The 15,159-nt window shown below is 42.9% G+C and overlaps 1 protein-coding gene across 1 annotated transcript in view; it reads right to left on the bottom strand.

The window, feature by feature from the left end:
• Positions 1-15,159, bottom strand: part of ATP10D (ATPase phospholipid transporting 10D (putative)) — a 57,734-nt gene that overhangs the window by 9,587 nt on the left and 32,988 nt on the right. Inside the window, exons 15-20 of the mRNA XM_044418272.1 lie at positions 12,679-12,988; positions 9,889-9,965; positions 6,239-6,364; positions 4,674-4,874; positions 3,755-3,835; positions 3,411-3,515 (exon numbers count right to left, since the gene is read on the bottom strand). Coding sequence (XP_044274207.1) covers positions 3,411-3,515; positions 3,755-3,835; positions 4,674-4,874; positions 6,239-6,364; positions 9,889-9,965; positions 12,679-12,988 — 900 coding nt within the window. The remainder of the gene's footprint in view (positions 1-3,410; positions 3,516-3,754; positions 3,836-4,673; positions 4,875-6,238; positions 6,365-9,888; positions 9,966-12,678; positions 12,989-15,159) is intronic.

Raw genomic sequence — 15,159 nt, 5'->3', positions numbered from 1 at the left:
ATACAAGAAAGAGCTTAACATCCCTGATAACCACGATGGGGTGGTTATCAGGGATGTTAAGCTCTTTCTTGTATAGTTCTTCTGTGTAATCTTGCCACCTCTTCTTAATCTCTTCTGCCTCTGTTAGGTCCCTGCCATTTTGGTCCTTTATCATGCCCATCTTTGCATGAAATGTTCCCTTCATATCTCCAATTTTCTTGAAGAGATCTCTGGTCCTCCTATTCTATTGTTTTCTTCTGTTTCTTTGCACTGTTCATATAAGAAGGCATTCTTATCTCTTCTAGCTATTAAGTTTGCAATAGCATTATGTCTAAAAAAAGAATGTCCATACCTTAATTAAAATACTTTATTGCTAAAAAATGCTAACCATTCGCTCAGCCTTCAGTGAGTCGTAATATTTTTGCTGGTGGAGGGTCTTGCCTTGATTTTTGTGGCTGCTCACTGATCACAGTGGTCATTGCTGAAGGTTGGGGTGGCTGTGGCAATTTCTTAAAATAGGACAACTGAAGTTGCCGCATCAAGTGACTCTTCCTTTCATGAAAGATTTCTCTGTTGCATATGATGCTGTTGGATAGCATTTTACCCAAACTGGAGTTAATCCTCACAAACCCTGTCACCACTTTATCACCTAAGTTTATTTCATATTCTAAATTCTATGTTGTTGTTTCAACAATCTTCACAGCATCTTCACCAGGAGCAGCTCCATCTCAAGAAACCACTTTCTTTGCTCATCCATAAGAAGCAGCTTTCTCATCCATCACAGTTTTATAATGAGATTGTAGCAATTCAGTCACATTTTCAGGCTTTACATCTAATTCTTGTTCTCTTGCTATTTCCACCACATCTGCAATTACTTCTTCCACTGATGTCTTGAACTTCTCAAAGTCATCTATGGGGATGGAATCAACTTCTTCCAAACTCCTGTTAAGGTTGATATTAATAGGAGTTTGAATTTGCTGATTCTTCCCATGAATCACAAATGTTCTTAATGACATGTAGAACCTTTTCCAGAAGATTTTCAGTGTACTTTCCCCAGATGCATCACTGGGGATGCATCCCAGAGGAATAACTACCTATGGCAGCTAGCCTTAGAAAATGTATTTCTTAAATAGTAGGACTTGAAAGTCAAAAATACTCCGTGATCCATGGGCTGCAGAATGGATGTTGTGCTGGCCTGCATGAAAACAACCATTTCATTGTATATCTCCATCAAAGCTCCTGGGTGACCAGGAGCACTGTCAACGAACAGTAATGTGCTGTCATCCAGGCTTTGTTGTCCCATTTACAGGCAGAGAAGATTTAGCATAATTCTTAAGGGTTCTGGGAGTTTTGGAATGGTAAATGAGCACTGGTTTCAACTTAAAGTCATCAGCTGCATTAGCCCATAACAGCAGAGGCAGCGTGTCCTTTGAAGCTTTGAAGGCAGGCATTGACTTCTCCTCTCTAGCTATGAAAGTCCTAGAAGGCAATTTCTTCCAATATAAGGCTGTTTTGTCTAAATTGAAAATCTGTTGTTTAGTGTATCCACTTTCATTAATTATCTTAACTTGTTATTGCTGGAGCTTCTGCATCAGCACTTGCCACTTCATCTTGTACTTTTATGTTATGGAGATTGCTTCTTTCCTTAAACTTCCTGAACCATCTTCTGTTAGCTTCAAACTTTTCTTCTGCAGCTTCCTCACTTCTCTCAGCTTCCATAGAATTGAAGAGAGTTAGGGTCTTGTTCTGGATTAGGCTTTGGCTTAAGGAAATTTTCTGGCTGGTTTGATCTTCTATCTAGACCACTAAAACTTTATCTATATCCAATAAGGCTGTTTCTCATGTTGTCACTAGAGTAGCTGTTTTAGTTTATTTGAAGAACTTTTCCTTTGCATTCACAATCTGGCTAATTGTTTGGTGCAGGAGGCCTGGCTTTCAGCCTATCTTAGCTTTTGACATGCCTTCCTCTCACCAAGCTTAAACATTTCTAGCATTTGATTTAAAATGAGAGACATGTGACTCTTCCTTTCACTTGAACACTTAGAGGCCATCGTAGGGTTATTAATTGGCCTAATATCAATGTTGTTGTGTCTCAGAATAGGAGAATGGTCAGTGGAGTGGTCGAAACACACACTTTTATTGGTTAGGTTCGCTGTCTTACATGGATGTTGTTTGTGGTGCCCCAAAACAATTACAGTAGTAACATCAAAGATCACAGATCACTACAACAAATACCATAATAATGAAAAAGTTTGAAGGATTGTGAGAATTACCAAAACGTGACACAGAGACATGAAGCGAGCAATGCTATTGGAAAAATGGTACCAATAGACTTGCGTGATGCAGGGCTGCCATAAACCTTCAATTTGTCAAGAACGCACTGTTTGTGAAGCACAATAAGATGAGGTATGCCTGTATTTGGTGTGTCAGTAATGGGACTTCTATAGAGGTCCTTCTATAGAACCATGGACACCAATTACCTAGCATTAGTAGCTGGCGGGGATGCGTGTGGCCATCTGTGGCATCTCTTGGATTTCCTGAGTCTGGCAGCCTGGGTTCTGGTCTGCTTTGCTGTCGTCCAGAGTCTGAGTTGCTGGCAAGCACTTGCAGGACGCTCACCAGGAATCAAGTTCCCCACTGACACCACTGCTAGTGGCAGCAGGTGAAAAACCTGTTTGCCACAGATGGCACCTGGTGCATGGACTGGCAGCGCTGCTCTTCTGCACTGCTGCTGCTGCTGCTTGCAGGGGCAGGTGGGGAGGAAGGCTGGTTGCTGCAAATGGCACCTGGCATATGTGCTCACAGCCACATGCTTCCTTGCCTGCTCTGGTGGTGGCGTGGAAGAGCAGTGCTGCAAGCACACACACCAGGTGACCTTTAAAGTGGCTGGCCTGCATCCTTGTCCACTACTGCCGGCAACAGTGTGGCAGAGTGACAGCGCACGGGGCATCGTTGGCTGCGACCGCCCTTCTCCACCTGCTACTGCCAGCAGCAACAGGCAGGACAGGTTGCTGGTGGTGTAACCAGGGATCCACGAGTGTTCACAGCCTTCCTATCAGCTTGGTTCATTTTGCATGAGTGTGCCGAGCATAACAGGAAGTCTGAAGATCCAGGAGGGACAGATTTAGAAAGGATCCATCCCAACCCTGCCCTGGCAGCTGGATTGGGACCCCCGGCAGGCCAGATTGGGGCACCTAAGCCTGATGTTCTCCACCTCTGTTTTTGCTGCATATACCAGAGGGAAAAGCCAGTAGAAGGAAATGGATTGAATGCATACACCAGCACACAGCTTGTTTGTGATAAGCAAGGGTACTGGTGAATCCTGGCTTCCTGTTCTGTGTGTATGTGACCTGTGAGTTAATAAATGGTGTGATTAGACACTGTTTAATAATATTATAAATCAACCTTAGATCAATAAATAATTTACTCACCAAAGAATTACTTTCAATCAGGAGGTGTAGTACTATGATAAAGAACATGGCAGTGTTCATAGGACATCCAAAGGAATAGATGTCTACATCAGAATTACGGAGGGTCTGCAGAGGAACAATTATTTAACTTGGTTGAATTCTGTGTCTATATTCCTTAAAAAGTCCATAAGACAGACTGCATTAAGAATTATACACCTACTGGTTGGGTTTTCACATACAAAATTTGAATGATTATTCGTGTGAATAATCAAGTTTCAAGTAATAGAGAAGTGTGGCTTCGCCTTGTTTTTAACACAAATGTACAAGAACAGAGACAATGCAGAGGGGAAAGTGCTAATACTTACAAAGTAAGGGATAAAAAAGCAAATCAAGCTTTGATAAAAAGCATCCAGCAAGTTGACTGCAAAGGCTGATTTCACATATGGCTGAAAAGGAAACACAGGAGGAATGCATCTTAGCTTTGGGCATTACAGATTCAAGTAATTTTGAATTATCTGCATGTTCAGATGCCTGAACTGCTCTCTAATGAAATTTCAAAAGTGACACTTGGGCAAGCACAGACAGCATCACTGTCCAAGATCTCAATCACAGTCCAGTGAGAAAAAGCTTAAACTTCCCTGAACTCATCAACCAAAACTGATCCAGTGAGAGGCATCCTCATTTTCAAGGAACCAGTCCAACGGTGGTGCTTGTAATTAAGAAGTGCAGAGGATGCTCCCATGAGGCCCACGTGGGGAAATACATACATACTGGTGGTACTCAGAGGTTCCATGTTCCATCTTCCACTAAAGCTGCTCTGCTGTGCCACACTGGTCAAATCCTTTCACTTCAGATTTCCCTTCCTGATCGTCTTGTTTACCTAGCCTGTAGCACCTGTCCCCCCGCCCCCCTGAGAGTTTCAGGCTGGATTTTACGGTATGTCTGTCTAGCACACAGTATATAATGAGGCCCACATTTTTGCTGAGGCTTCCCTCAACATGGCACAGAAACACAAATAAGCAACAGCAGTCAATGTGATTGTAGCCAGCAATTGATCTGCCAAATGGCTGACTCCTATATAACCCATGCTACCCTTCTAAGGCCACCTACATTCATTTGCTGGCAGCCCAGGAAACAATAATGCCTTTCAGCTGCACATCTCCATTAGGTTATTTAACAACAGGGAATGCATATTAAAATTCAGATTCAACTGGCAAGGTATATATAAGCAAGAACATTCAAGTCATTTCAACTTTCAAGTACTTGTGCCAAGTCAAGAAATACCTCATTTCTCTGACCAACTTTGTAAAGTTCTGGCATACGTAAAAGCATTTCTGCAGAGACATCTTTGTCTAAAACACCATAAATGATGGGTGGTACTGATGTGAAGAGAAGGTTGAAGAAAATCAAACTCCAGTAGTCAGTCATGGGGGTTCCTGAAAACCCACAGAAGAACTGGAACCAGAACAAGAGGTTTACATATGCCTGTTATGGGAAGGAACAGGAATTAAAGGTTAACATCTATTAATAGAAGCCAGTATTGTTCTTGTTGTTGGGATGTGTGTGCTGAAAGTCAAATAATCCTTACAGTATCCCACAAGAATGTAATATGATAATGCTACACATTTAGTGGTCAAGTTCACAGGCTAAAAGCTCTGGAATAGTACTAAGAACAGGAAATTTCTCATATTTTTCAACTCCTAAGATCCTTTGCTGAAGTCCTGACAGCCCAGTGTAAAAGTAGTGTGAGTCTTGAAAAAGGCAACAGATATCCTTGTGGTAGCTGTGTAAAAAAACATGATACATGGTAAATCCAATTGAGGCAGTCTCCAGCCACGTGTAAGCTGAATTTTATACTACCCCTGATTTCCTGAAAAGTTTTATTGTGGGGTATCAACCTTTTTGGAGCAGTAGGTACATCTGACACTGAACATGTGTCATGGGTGCTCTCACAAATGAAGCCCATAGGATCTTGTTCATTCATAAGCTGGTTTCCATAATGCACATGGCTACTCGCTAAATACTCATTTCTCAGAAGGCAAATGGTGAGACAAAAAGACAAGTAACTTTCCCAAGAATCTAAGTATAAGCAGAGGTAGAACCTGAGAACCAAAAGCAACACCTGCCCCCCTTTGGAACCCAAATACAGATGGGGCTGGAGGATGGAGCTTTGCTTTGTAGCATATCAGCATCCCAGTTTTTAAAAAATACAAAATCAAAGAAATAAAAGAAAAATCAGGAGGAACAGAGCCTGGAGAAGAGCATGGGAGGTGACTAAGGGAGTGGTAATCCATGGGCACCATACTTGGATTGCAGGGATGCAAGAAAATGGTAGCACACACCCCTTTTCCAGGGCTAGAGGTGACATATAATCAGCCCTCCCTATGAAACACCTTTTTTTATTTTTGAGAAAACTACATGGTTAGCTGTTGCCTCCATCCCAAATTTGTAACATGCTGAGGCTCTTCCTGAGTTCTCACTGCTCAGAAGAAAACCCAGAAGTTCAAGTGCTTCATCGCAGCTGGCAAGACCAGTCTGTTCCAGACACTTCCCCAGACAGAAACGACATAAAAAGATCCTTTGATAATTTTCAGGTTTCAATAATGGAGCCAACCTGTCACAATCTCTCATTAACGCTGACAGATAGCTTTTTGGCACAGACTATATTTAATAGATTGTAAATGCCTCGGGAGCACTGATCCTTAACCCAGCGACAGATGGGCAGGCTCAGTTTCAGCTGCCAGACTCTGAATACAGAATTTACCAGCCTCTTCTATGTATTTCTAAGTATTGAGGATCTGTTCTTTCACACTCTCAAAGTCATCATGGCATCCCAGGTAGTGACATACCAAATTCTTGTAGAAAAAGTAAAGGACCATGTTGGCCAGTCGAGTATAACACCAGTGACCATGAACCAAGAGCAACTTGCTGAGATGTTTGAACTGAGAAATGGCAAAATCGCTTGCCAGCACAGCCTGAAAATAAACAAAGGGAATAAAATACTGCAACCAAGGAGATGTTACATAGTTAAGACTTTCACTGACTTTGATTGAGTATGGATCACATTAAGGGTCCATCCTTTTCTGTGAAGTCAACTGGAATCGTTGGAACACCCAGGACAAGGGTCCAGTAACACCTTTCCACTTATGTTCCCATCAACTGCTGTACAGAGGTATACAGAAGCACATTGCTTGATGCTGGAGGTAAGATATAACTGTCTTTCAAAGCCAGGAACTTTGGTGGCTGGCAAATCCCCTAGTTTAACTGTGCACTCTATGAAAGAATACTTATTTTTATTTGTCATGAATCTCCCCCAATATGGCTTCATGAGATGATTATTGTTTCTAGCACTATGAGAGGCAGAAAAATTCTCCCTCTCCATTTTCTCTCTATCCCACAAGCACAATTTTGTATCTCTTGTTTATGACTTCCCATTGCCGGTTGCAAAATAAAGCTCCATGTAGGCTCTATCACTGGTGATGAGCCAAATCCTTATTTTTGCTCTATGCTCTGCCACAGTGGTCTGCCCTAGGTTTGCCCCAATCTCTTTGCCTTCGTTGAATCTTCATTATTCAGTGATTTATTCGTCAGCAGTTAACCCATCCTCTGTACTTCTGACTGAATGTCAATATATATCTTGGTACCTAACAAATTAGAAATTCCTCCCATGCTGCAACCACTAAAAAAACCTCAGTAAATCATCTTTACAAATCTTAGATATCCAGCTGAGCCTGCTTTAGTGAAGGCATCCCATGAAGATACCATGGCTGTGAATCCTCTGATTTCCAAGCACCTTCTTCTAACACATAGTTTGATTTCTTAAAATCTAATACAGTGGTACCTTGGTTCACGAACTTATTTCAGTCCTCAATTCTGGTTGTGAACCAAATTGGTTGTGAACTGAATCAAATTTCCCTATAACGTTCAATGTAATATGGTTAATCCATTTTTTAAAAAAACCACAAAAATATGACCCATGTCCCTGGGCTGTGGGCCAAGCTGCAGCCTCCTTGCCAAGCCAGGGGGCGGATGGGCCAAGGCAGAGCAGGAGTGGGGCCGAGGCTCCTGTGCCTCTGCCACGGCCTTCTCAAAGCAATCCGCTGCCACTGTTGAGTGGCCACCATGCTTCTTCCCCCCCCATAACGGGGAGAGGCGGGAGGTGCCCCATTCGGGCGGTCGCAGCCCCATCCCTCGCCTCCCCTCACCTCGGCCTGCGGAAAGCAGCCTTTACCTCCCTCCTCACAGCCCTCTCCCGGCTGGGGGAGCTGCCCTGTGCCCGCCTCTCCAGCCTCCTGCTCCCCCCCCCCCCCGGATAGGATATCTCAAGAAAGCTGCGGGAAGTGCTGTGGGGAAGTGTTTGTCAACCCATGCGGAGTTTTCCCAAACTTTCTGAATTGTTTGTAAACAGAAGTGTTCGTGAACTGAAGTACCACTGTAGTGTGTAGCATGGAAGAGATGGTTTTCAAAACCCTTGAAACTTGACAGTTGCATAATATTGTGGTATTTTGATTTCCAGAAGATAAATATTATTGACCCAGGGTGAGTTTCAAGTATTCCATATTCACCTTCTGATCCCAATCCCAATTGACTTTGTTCACATGACACACAAAGCCACCCCACAAAGCCATGGCTTGTTGTGTGGTTTCTGTAGCTTTCCATAGCTTATCATGTCACCTCAAGCCAAATGCTAGTTTCCTTGTGTCTCGAGGTGACCACTAGCAAGCCACACAGTACAGGCAGCCAAAACCTGCCATCACTCCTGTTCTCACAGGCCAACTTGCTTCCCTAGCAACAGATGATGCTGCACCTACTGAAGCCTGCCCTCCTTCCCAAATTCTACCTAGCAACTGATTGCACTGTGGCAACCCATGTCTGCCATCAGCCCTCCCATGTTACTCCTCCTGCATGCCTGCCTCTACTCACTTCTCTCAGCAAAGTCTTCCTCCAGAAATCACTTTTCTCCAGCTCCATATTACCTGCACACCAGCCTTGAAGGCGCTTGATTTGTGTAAATCTATTTGCAGTTTGGATGCTGCCTTTCTCCAACCGACTCTATTTTCTTCCTTAGATCCCAGACCCAAACTGTGAATGAGGTGCACCCTCATATTCTCAGCGGCCTCACAAAGTTGGTGTACGTATGAAAGCGCTTCTTCCAGATTGTTTGCCCCCTGTTCCCTCAATGGTCTCCATGAGTTCAACTGAAGGGCAACCCTGGCTCCTTTGGGGGGTTCGTGGATACTGTTCCCACCATGCATCGCCTGTTTCTCTACATATCCACACCTGCACTGGAGCTTGTTTAGAACTCCAAAGTGGCTCCTGTAGCTATTTTAGTAGCTGTTTTTCTTGGGTGCTTGTATGGCACCTGCTGATAGTCCTCCCCCTTGCTCTTCACAGAAGCCTAGCACCCAGCCTACCCCCATCCCCCCAACCCTTACAGGGTTTGGCACAAGGCACAGAAGGGGAAGAGGCTGAGGTGAAGGGATCAAAGCAATATGTGAGAGTGCAGGTGTATTAATTGGCTAAGGCAGAAATGGCACTTCCATTGATCTCCGGATCAGCCCAGAAGCCCAGGGCATCCTTCACAGACCAAGCATGATTTCTTTCCTTGGTCTCTGAGCAGCTGTTGCTTTGGGGCTTCAGATGCAGGACCACACAATGTAATGAAAAGAAAATGCATGCCCCGAAGAAGACATTTAATGAAACGGTGACTCATAACAAGTTTATCAGGGCAGAGCTGTGTGCAAGCTGGTCTCCCTTGTGTTTGCCTATAAGGAGGAAATGGGGAGGATGGGGAAATCCTTTTCTCCCACTTCAGATGGGCAGCTGGAGGGACAAATGGGAAGAAAACCTTTCTGTTGTTCTGGCAAGGTTTTGGGCTCTTTCGGTTTGGGAGCACAGACAGGCGGTAGAGGCAGGAAGGTCCCAGTGGAGGGAAAACACTGGCATTGTCAGGACCTGACCATGGCACATGGATGAGCACAGCAGAAACCACAAGATACAGGGATTAAAGTGGACTGAGAGAAGATTGCCAGCCATATGAATGTGGAGATTTGTGGGGAGGAAATGGGTGGCAGGTAGGAGAGGATTGGGGAAAGCATAAACACCCTCTGGTCCCAAAATGGCTCAACAGAAAAATGTAGCTGAGGTAGACTCATGAGGAAAAAGAGGGTGATGTAGCACCAGTGGACTAATGAGGAAAAAGCTGATGATGTAGTGGCAGCACAAGCCACCAGAGGACAATGCTTCTGCTGATAAGACACCAGGGATATGTGCCATCATCCACTGGAGGTTTGAAAGGGAAGTGGAGAGAAGGCAGGGAACTACAAGCAGAAGGGAAGCCGGTTGTCTCCTGGATGCTCCTGCAAAGAAATACACCATGTGTGGTTTATTGGCCCAACAGGTTTAGTGTGTCCTGCGGGCCCATCCACTATGTCATTAGCACGGCTTTTGTTCTACAGGCAACACTGCTTCCAGTTACTGATTTCTCAGCCCATCTTACCTGCATGCCTTCTTGGCCACAGATTCCAATTCCAACATCAGCAATTTGAATCATGCTAACATCGTTGGCACCATCACCTTCCAAGAGAAGGAAAAAGAGCACCTTACAATGAAATTACCGCGAGTGGCTATGCTCCATACCAGACTTGATGTAAGAAGCACGGTGTTTGCTGCAGCAGGACAGCTGTGCTGGCGGGGCTCTCTAGAGCAGCTGCCCACCTTGTAACATGAGCAGATGGTCCCACCAGTCCCATCCTTGTACAGAGGCTACGCAGGTGTGTGTGCATGTGCCAGGCTGAATGCCCAAATCAATTCCCTCCTCTCCTGCTCCTTCATGAGAGAAATCTTCCCTCTGAAGATGTACTTCCATTGGAAAGGCACCTTGTATTGGGCAATAACTATCAACCCCCAGCCTCCACTGACGCCATTTGTTTTTTTAAGAGCTACTTGTTAAATGCAAAGATCCTTTTTAATATGCTTGGCTTTCAAACAGGGCATCTCAGATTCTAGCCCAAGTATCTGTTGAACAGTGACTTGGCTAAGCAGAATACAAAAGCAGTAGGAAGCATTAATTAGCCAGACACCTGCCATTTCTCAAGCAAATGAAAAGCAAAGGTTACAGTCTATGCTTGTGCAGGGTCAAAGGACCCGTTATCAAACATGTGGAACAAAGCCCTTCCTCTATTACCTTTGTACAAGTAACAGGAGCAGGGTGGGAAGGAAGCATTTGACTGTTTTCCTGCCCATCCTTTCTCTGCTCCAAATTGCTACCAAGGAGATGTTAAATCTTAGGATGAGAAATTAGTTTTGGTTCATTTCTGACTCAAATTTCCTCAAGTCTAGAACTTAATTATTTGTTTGTATAATTAAGCCCTGGATGCTGATCCAGAAACAAGTGGTGGTCAAAGTTTATAGATTTCTCAGCTTTTGATGCAATCCGTGCGAGAAAGAATGCATTAAAAATGTGCATGTTTGAAAACACACGTGTGAAACAACCTTTGTCTCGCCACGCTCCATGCTCTGCATTTCTGTTACATGGCTATTTTCAGTCATCAATGCCACATGCAAGAGGAGGGTGTCAGGAGCTGGGTTTCCCCTTAGTTGTTTCAAGCAACAGATAATTTTCCTTGCAAAATAACTGTATTTCCAGTTCACAGCTGAAAAACTATAGCCACTGAAAGACAAGTCTCTGTGAATGAACAAAGTGATTAGTTGGATTCAAACTAGCAACTACTTCCAAAATTCCTTCTTTTCAGTAACCCTGGGCCCCAACCCCTCTGTGTGGGCCCCTCTGGAGAAAGGCTGGGAGGAAAAGTTCAGAAGACATTACTTTTAGATGTTTTTCTTTGTCATGTCATCCAGCATAACAAACTTTGCTCAACACTAGCTGAGGTTGGTTTGAAATCGGTCAACTTCAAATCATGGGTTATAAAGCTGGGTTGTTGAAACAAACCATAGTGAGTATAAATCTCAATTCCAAGTCCACAGAATATGACAATTAACTAAAAACAGAAGTGTCTGAAGCTGCTCTTCACCTGTGCATAGTTTAGCAGGATATGCAAATGTGGCCATTATTACTCTGAATTAGAATTCTGGATTCATCTTGATGTACACAGAGGCCCTAGACAAGAAAGCTTCCTTGTGACTTCAGTGGAAAGTGGCAGTGCCAGTCTTGAGTAGAAGTGCCACTCAATTGGAAGTGGCTGCAAAACTGTACATTAACTGCCACAATAATAATCAGTTATGCTACACCAGAGGTCGGCAACCTTTAACACTCAAAGAGCCATTTGGACCCATTTCCCACACAAAAGAAAACACCGGGAACCGCAAAACCCTTTTGACATCTAAAATGAAGATAACACTGCATATATTGTTTTTTACCTTAATGCTATGTATATCTTCATTAGGATTTAGCTGCAGCTCTTGTTCAGTCACTAAAAATGGTTATTTTTAATCTTACATTATAAACTAGTAGGACTCCGTTCATATAGTTTGAATAGGAGAACAGCTTCCTGAAGAGTCAAAGTCAGTGCTAAAGGACTGCATGCATTAAACAGCAAACCCCATAAGTTTGTCAGCAGTAAAAGCAAATGAATTTAACCACGTATCATCAAACATTTGGTTTTCTTCAGAAACTTTTCTTGCCTTTGATTTATCCATGGTCGGCCTGAGTGGGGGGGAGCTCAGTAAATCGGCGTGGGTCCACAGATCGGGGGGGGGGGGAGGCTGTGCCAGAGATATGGGTGTGTTTAGTGACTGATTATCAGATAAACAGACAAGTGCTGTGAATTGTGACAGGTCCTAAGCACAGCTTTTAACATTCAGATGAAGGAGATTACATTGGGACAAAGAGAATCCTTTCAGCAGCATTTCGTTTCGTGTAACATGAGAGCCTGCAGGAAGCTTGTTTAGCAGAGGAATGTAGCGCTTTACTTAACTAGCTGATTTTCTTAACTAGCTAGCGCTGCGTTCGAGTGGAGCTTCGAGCAGACCAGCCGCTGGGCCAGCGCATGTTTTGAGCGACGGAGCCGCAGCAGAGGGGTTCAAGAGCCATCAATGTCATCGTGTTTCACAAGGTAATGTAAAGCGGGCAGGGGGAAGGACAGGGGCCTGCCTCCAAATGCCTTGTCCTGCCAATAGCATACTCTTTCACACATACTCATCAACCAAGTCCTTTTGTCTGCTGGTTTGTGTCAGTATTGTTTGAAGGGGAAACTAATCAACGTGCTTGAAAGGAAAAATAAAGGTAAGCCTATATGCTGCTTCCTTTCAAAGCAAGGAAAAAACTCACCTATAGCCAGTGTCATCACCTTCAGCTGCTTTCGGACCAGCTTCACTAATTGGCCCTTCTGCAGTGGCGTTGCTCTGCAGCAGATGACAGCATGGACCAATTGAGTGAGCCGCAGAAACTTACTCTGCAGTCTTTGGTGCAAAGCAAATTCTAATGTTGATCCATCTGTAACTAGTACAAAGTTGGACTGGAGACTGTGAGTTACTGAAGCCATGCGGACTCTCAAGGTATGTGTGTCATGCCTTTCACTAGAATCAAGAGTTGCCCCGATGTCTTCTAAAATGCTGTCTATCGTGTTTTCACAATCATGCTGCTTGGAAAAGAAAATTGGTAAGATGGTTTTTTAAAAATCTTGGTTTAGTTTTGTTTTTGCAAGTGCACTTTACAGCACCACTTTTAAGACAATGACTGAATGGATGTTACAGTTTCTCATGTATACATGAGTTGCATATATAACCAGAATGACGAACCATTTTTAACTTTCAGTGGAAAAAGTATGCTTTACAAAAGGTGTATGAGAGTATTAGAGAAAAAGTTAACATCACAATAGACAATGGTTGCTTTCTTTCTTTAATTTGTATGCTACTCCATTAGCCATGGGCTGTCTGGGCAGCTCACAACAAGCCCCTGCCCTTGTATGCCCTTCTGCCTTCTTGTCTTTTGATGTGAGACCAGAAGTGCTTGATTTTATATTTTATTAATCACAATGTAGCCTCATGTTCAAATGGTAAACTTTGGTTAATCTTGATTATGGTTAGTGGAAACAAGCAGCCTGCATAATCTATGGATTAAAGCTGGGCTGGTTTCAGACAAACCATAGTTAAGATTAACCATAGCTTGTTGAGTTCAGACTAAATAATACCCTGCAATTAAATAAATAGAAAGGAGAGTTTCTAACCTCCTTCTCATAGCTGTTTCAGAGAAGAAGTGAGTGCATGAGATCAGGGCTAGTGATGGCTTGTTCAAATCATAATCAATAGTGGTTTATCATGACCTCCAAACCAACTGTCACATGGGCAGGGCTGTATTTAATGTTTAGCAAATGAGCTACACAGTTTTTAGTTAGCATGGGACAGGAAGCCTTTAGTTGTGAACAGTTTTTTTATTAAAAAATCTGATTTTTGGAAGGTGTTGAATTATGAACTGATGCTGAATATGCAGAAATGCAGGAGTGTGAGTGTGTGTGTGTGTGTATTTAGAAAACCTACTAATACAAGGCACAAAGCACCTGGAACCTCTCTTGCATAGCTTCTGTAAAAAAAAAAAAGGATTGTGAGGAATTTCTGGGAGCTGATTGATTCATGTCCTTCTGAAATGAATGAGAGCTCTGCAGAAGGTTACATGGTAGTAATTCACAGTGACTTGACTACAGCATAATGTCTGCAGGTGTTTGTACTTCAAAATCTAGCATAATGTTGTACTTCAAAATCAGCTTTTCTAAAATTTTAATTAAAATGTGGCTATGGTACCACACTTAAAAGAAACATTGCATTGTCTAGCTGATCTTTTTGAAGTGTTACTCCACTGATTCATCACTCTTCTGGTGAGTCATCTAGGTAAACAAAGACCTGAATTTCTGACCAACACAATAACCGCTTCTACCATCTTACATTTATTCTTTCGAAACTCCTTTTTTAAAAATAAAAAAGGAAAGAAAGTATATTTTCACTCCCTATTTTCTAAAAACTATCTTTAACAATCATGACAATGTTTTGAATAAGAGAATATTATAAAAATATTTCCACCAGAGTGCATAATCAGCATACAAAAAGCAACTGGCTTCTCTTGTAACACAATTTCTTCACTGAATATTTTCAGAGAACACAAAAACACTCAAGATTTTGCTTCATTAGAAAATGTAAGTAGATTAATTTTCTGGAATACCATATGTAATGCCATTTTAATGAGATAATTCTTAGAACATTAATGGCAATCAAGCAGGGCTCCAGGAAGATATAACAAAGAGAAGCTATCAAAATAAATTTGCTCATATTTCCAAGACCGAGCTCTGTAGTCTGCCATCTGCATGCTGATAATTTAGCATCTAGCTTCTGAAAGTATTTTAACAACATGTTAAAGTGTGTCAACTTTTTACCCAAGGCAATTATGATGTGAACAAGCTACAAAGAGCCGCAAATGAAAGAATGATTGTGCAGGACATTTAGTTTCAAGCAGTTATATGGCACAGCATCTTCTCCACTTTGGTGTCCTCCTGGGCATGCCAGCTGTGGGAATAGTAGACCAACAGCACATCTACCAGCACAGGACTGGTAACTCTGATATACTCTAGTCTGACAGTGTAAAACACTTCAAGTGATGATGCCAGGAACTTTGGTAACACAGTAGGTGGCTATTTTTGCCCCATACTGCAGGTACTGAGCTACTAAGAATGTCTGACATAAGGCATCGACATAAGGCTATGAACTGAATTCATGCCTGATCCCAGACAGATTTATCTAAGACCTTCCTGGCTCACTCTCT

This window comes from Varanus komodoensis, unplaced genomic scaffold, assembly GCF_004798865.1.
Source record: "Varanus komodoensis strain SLA01 unplaced genomic scaffold, ASM479886v1 scaffold9, whole genome shotgun sequence".
NCBI lineage: Eukaryota > Metazoa > Chordata > Lepidosauria > Squamata > Varanidae > Varanus > Varanus komodoensis.
Note: the sequence above shows the minus strand (reverse complement) of the source record. Positions and strands in the feature narration are given on the sequence as shown.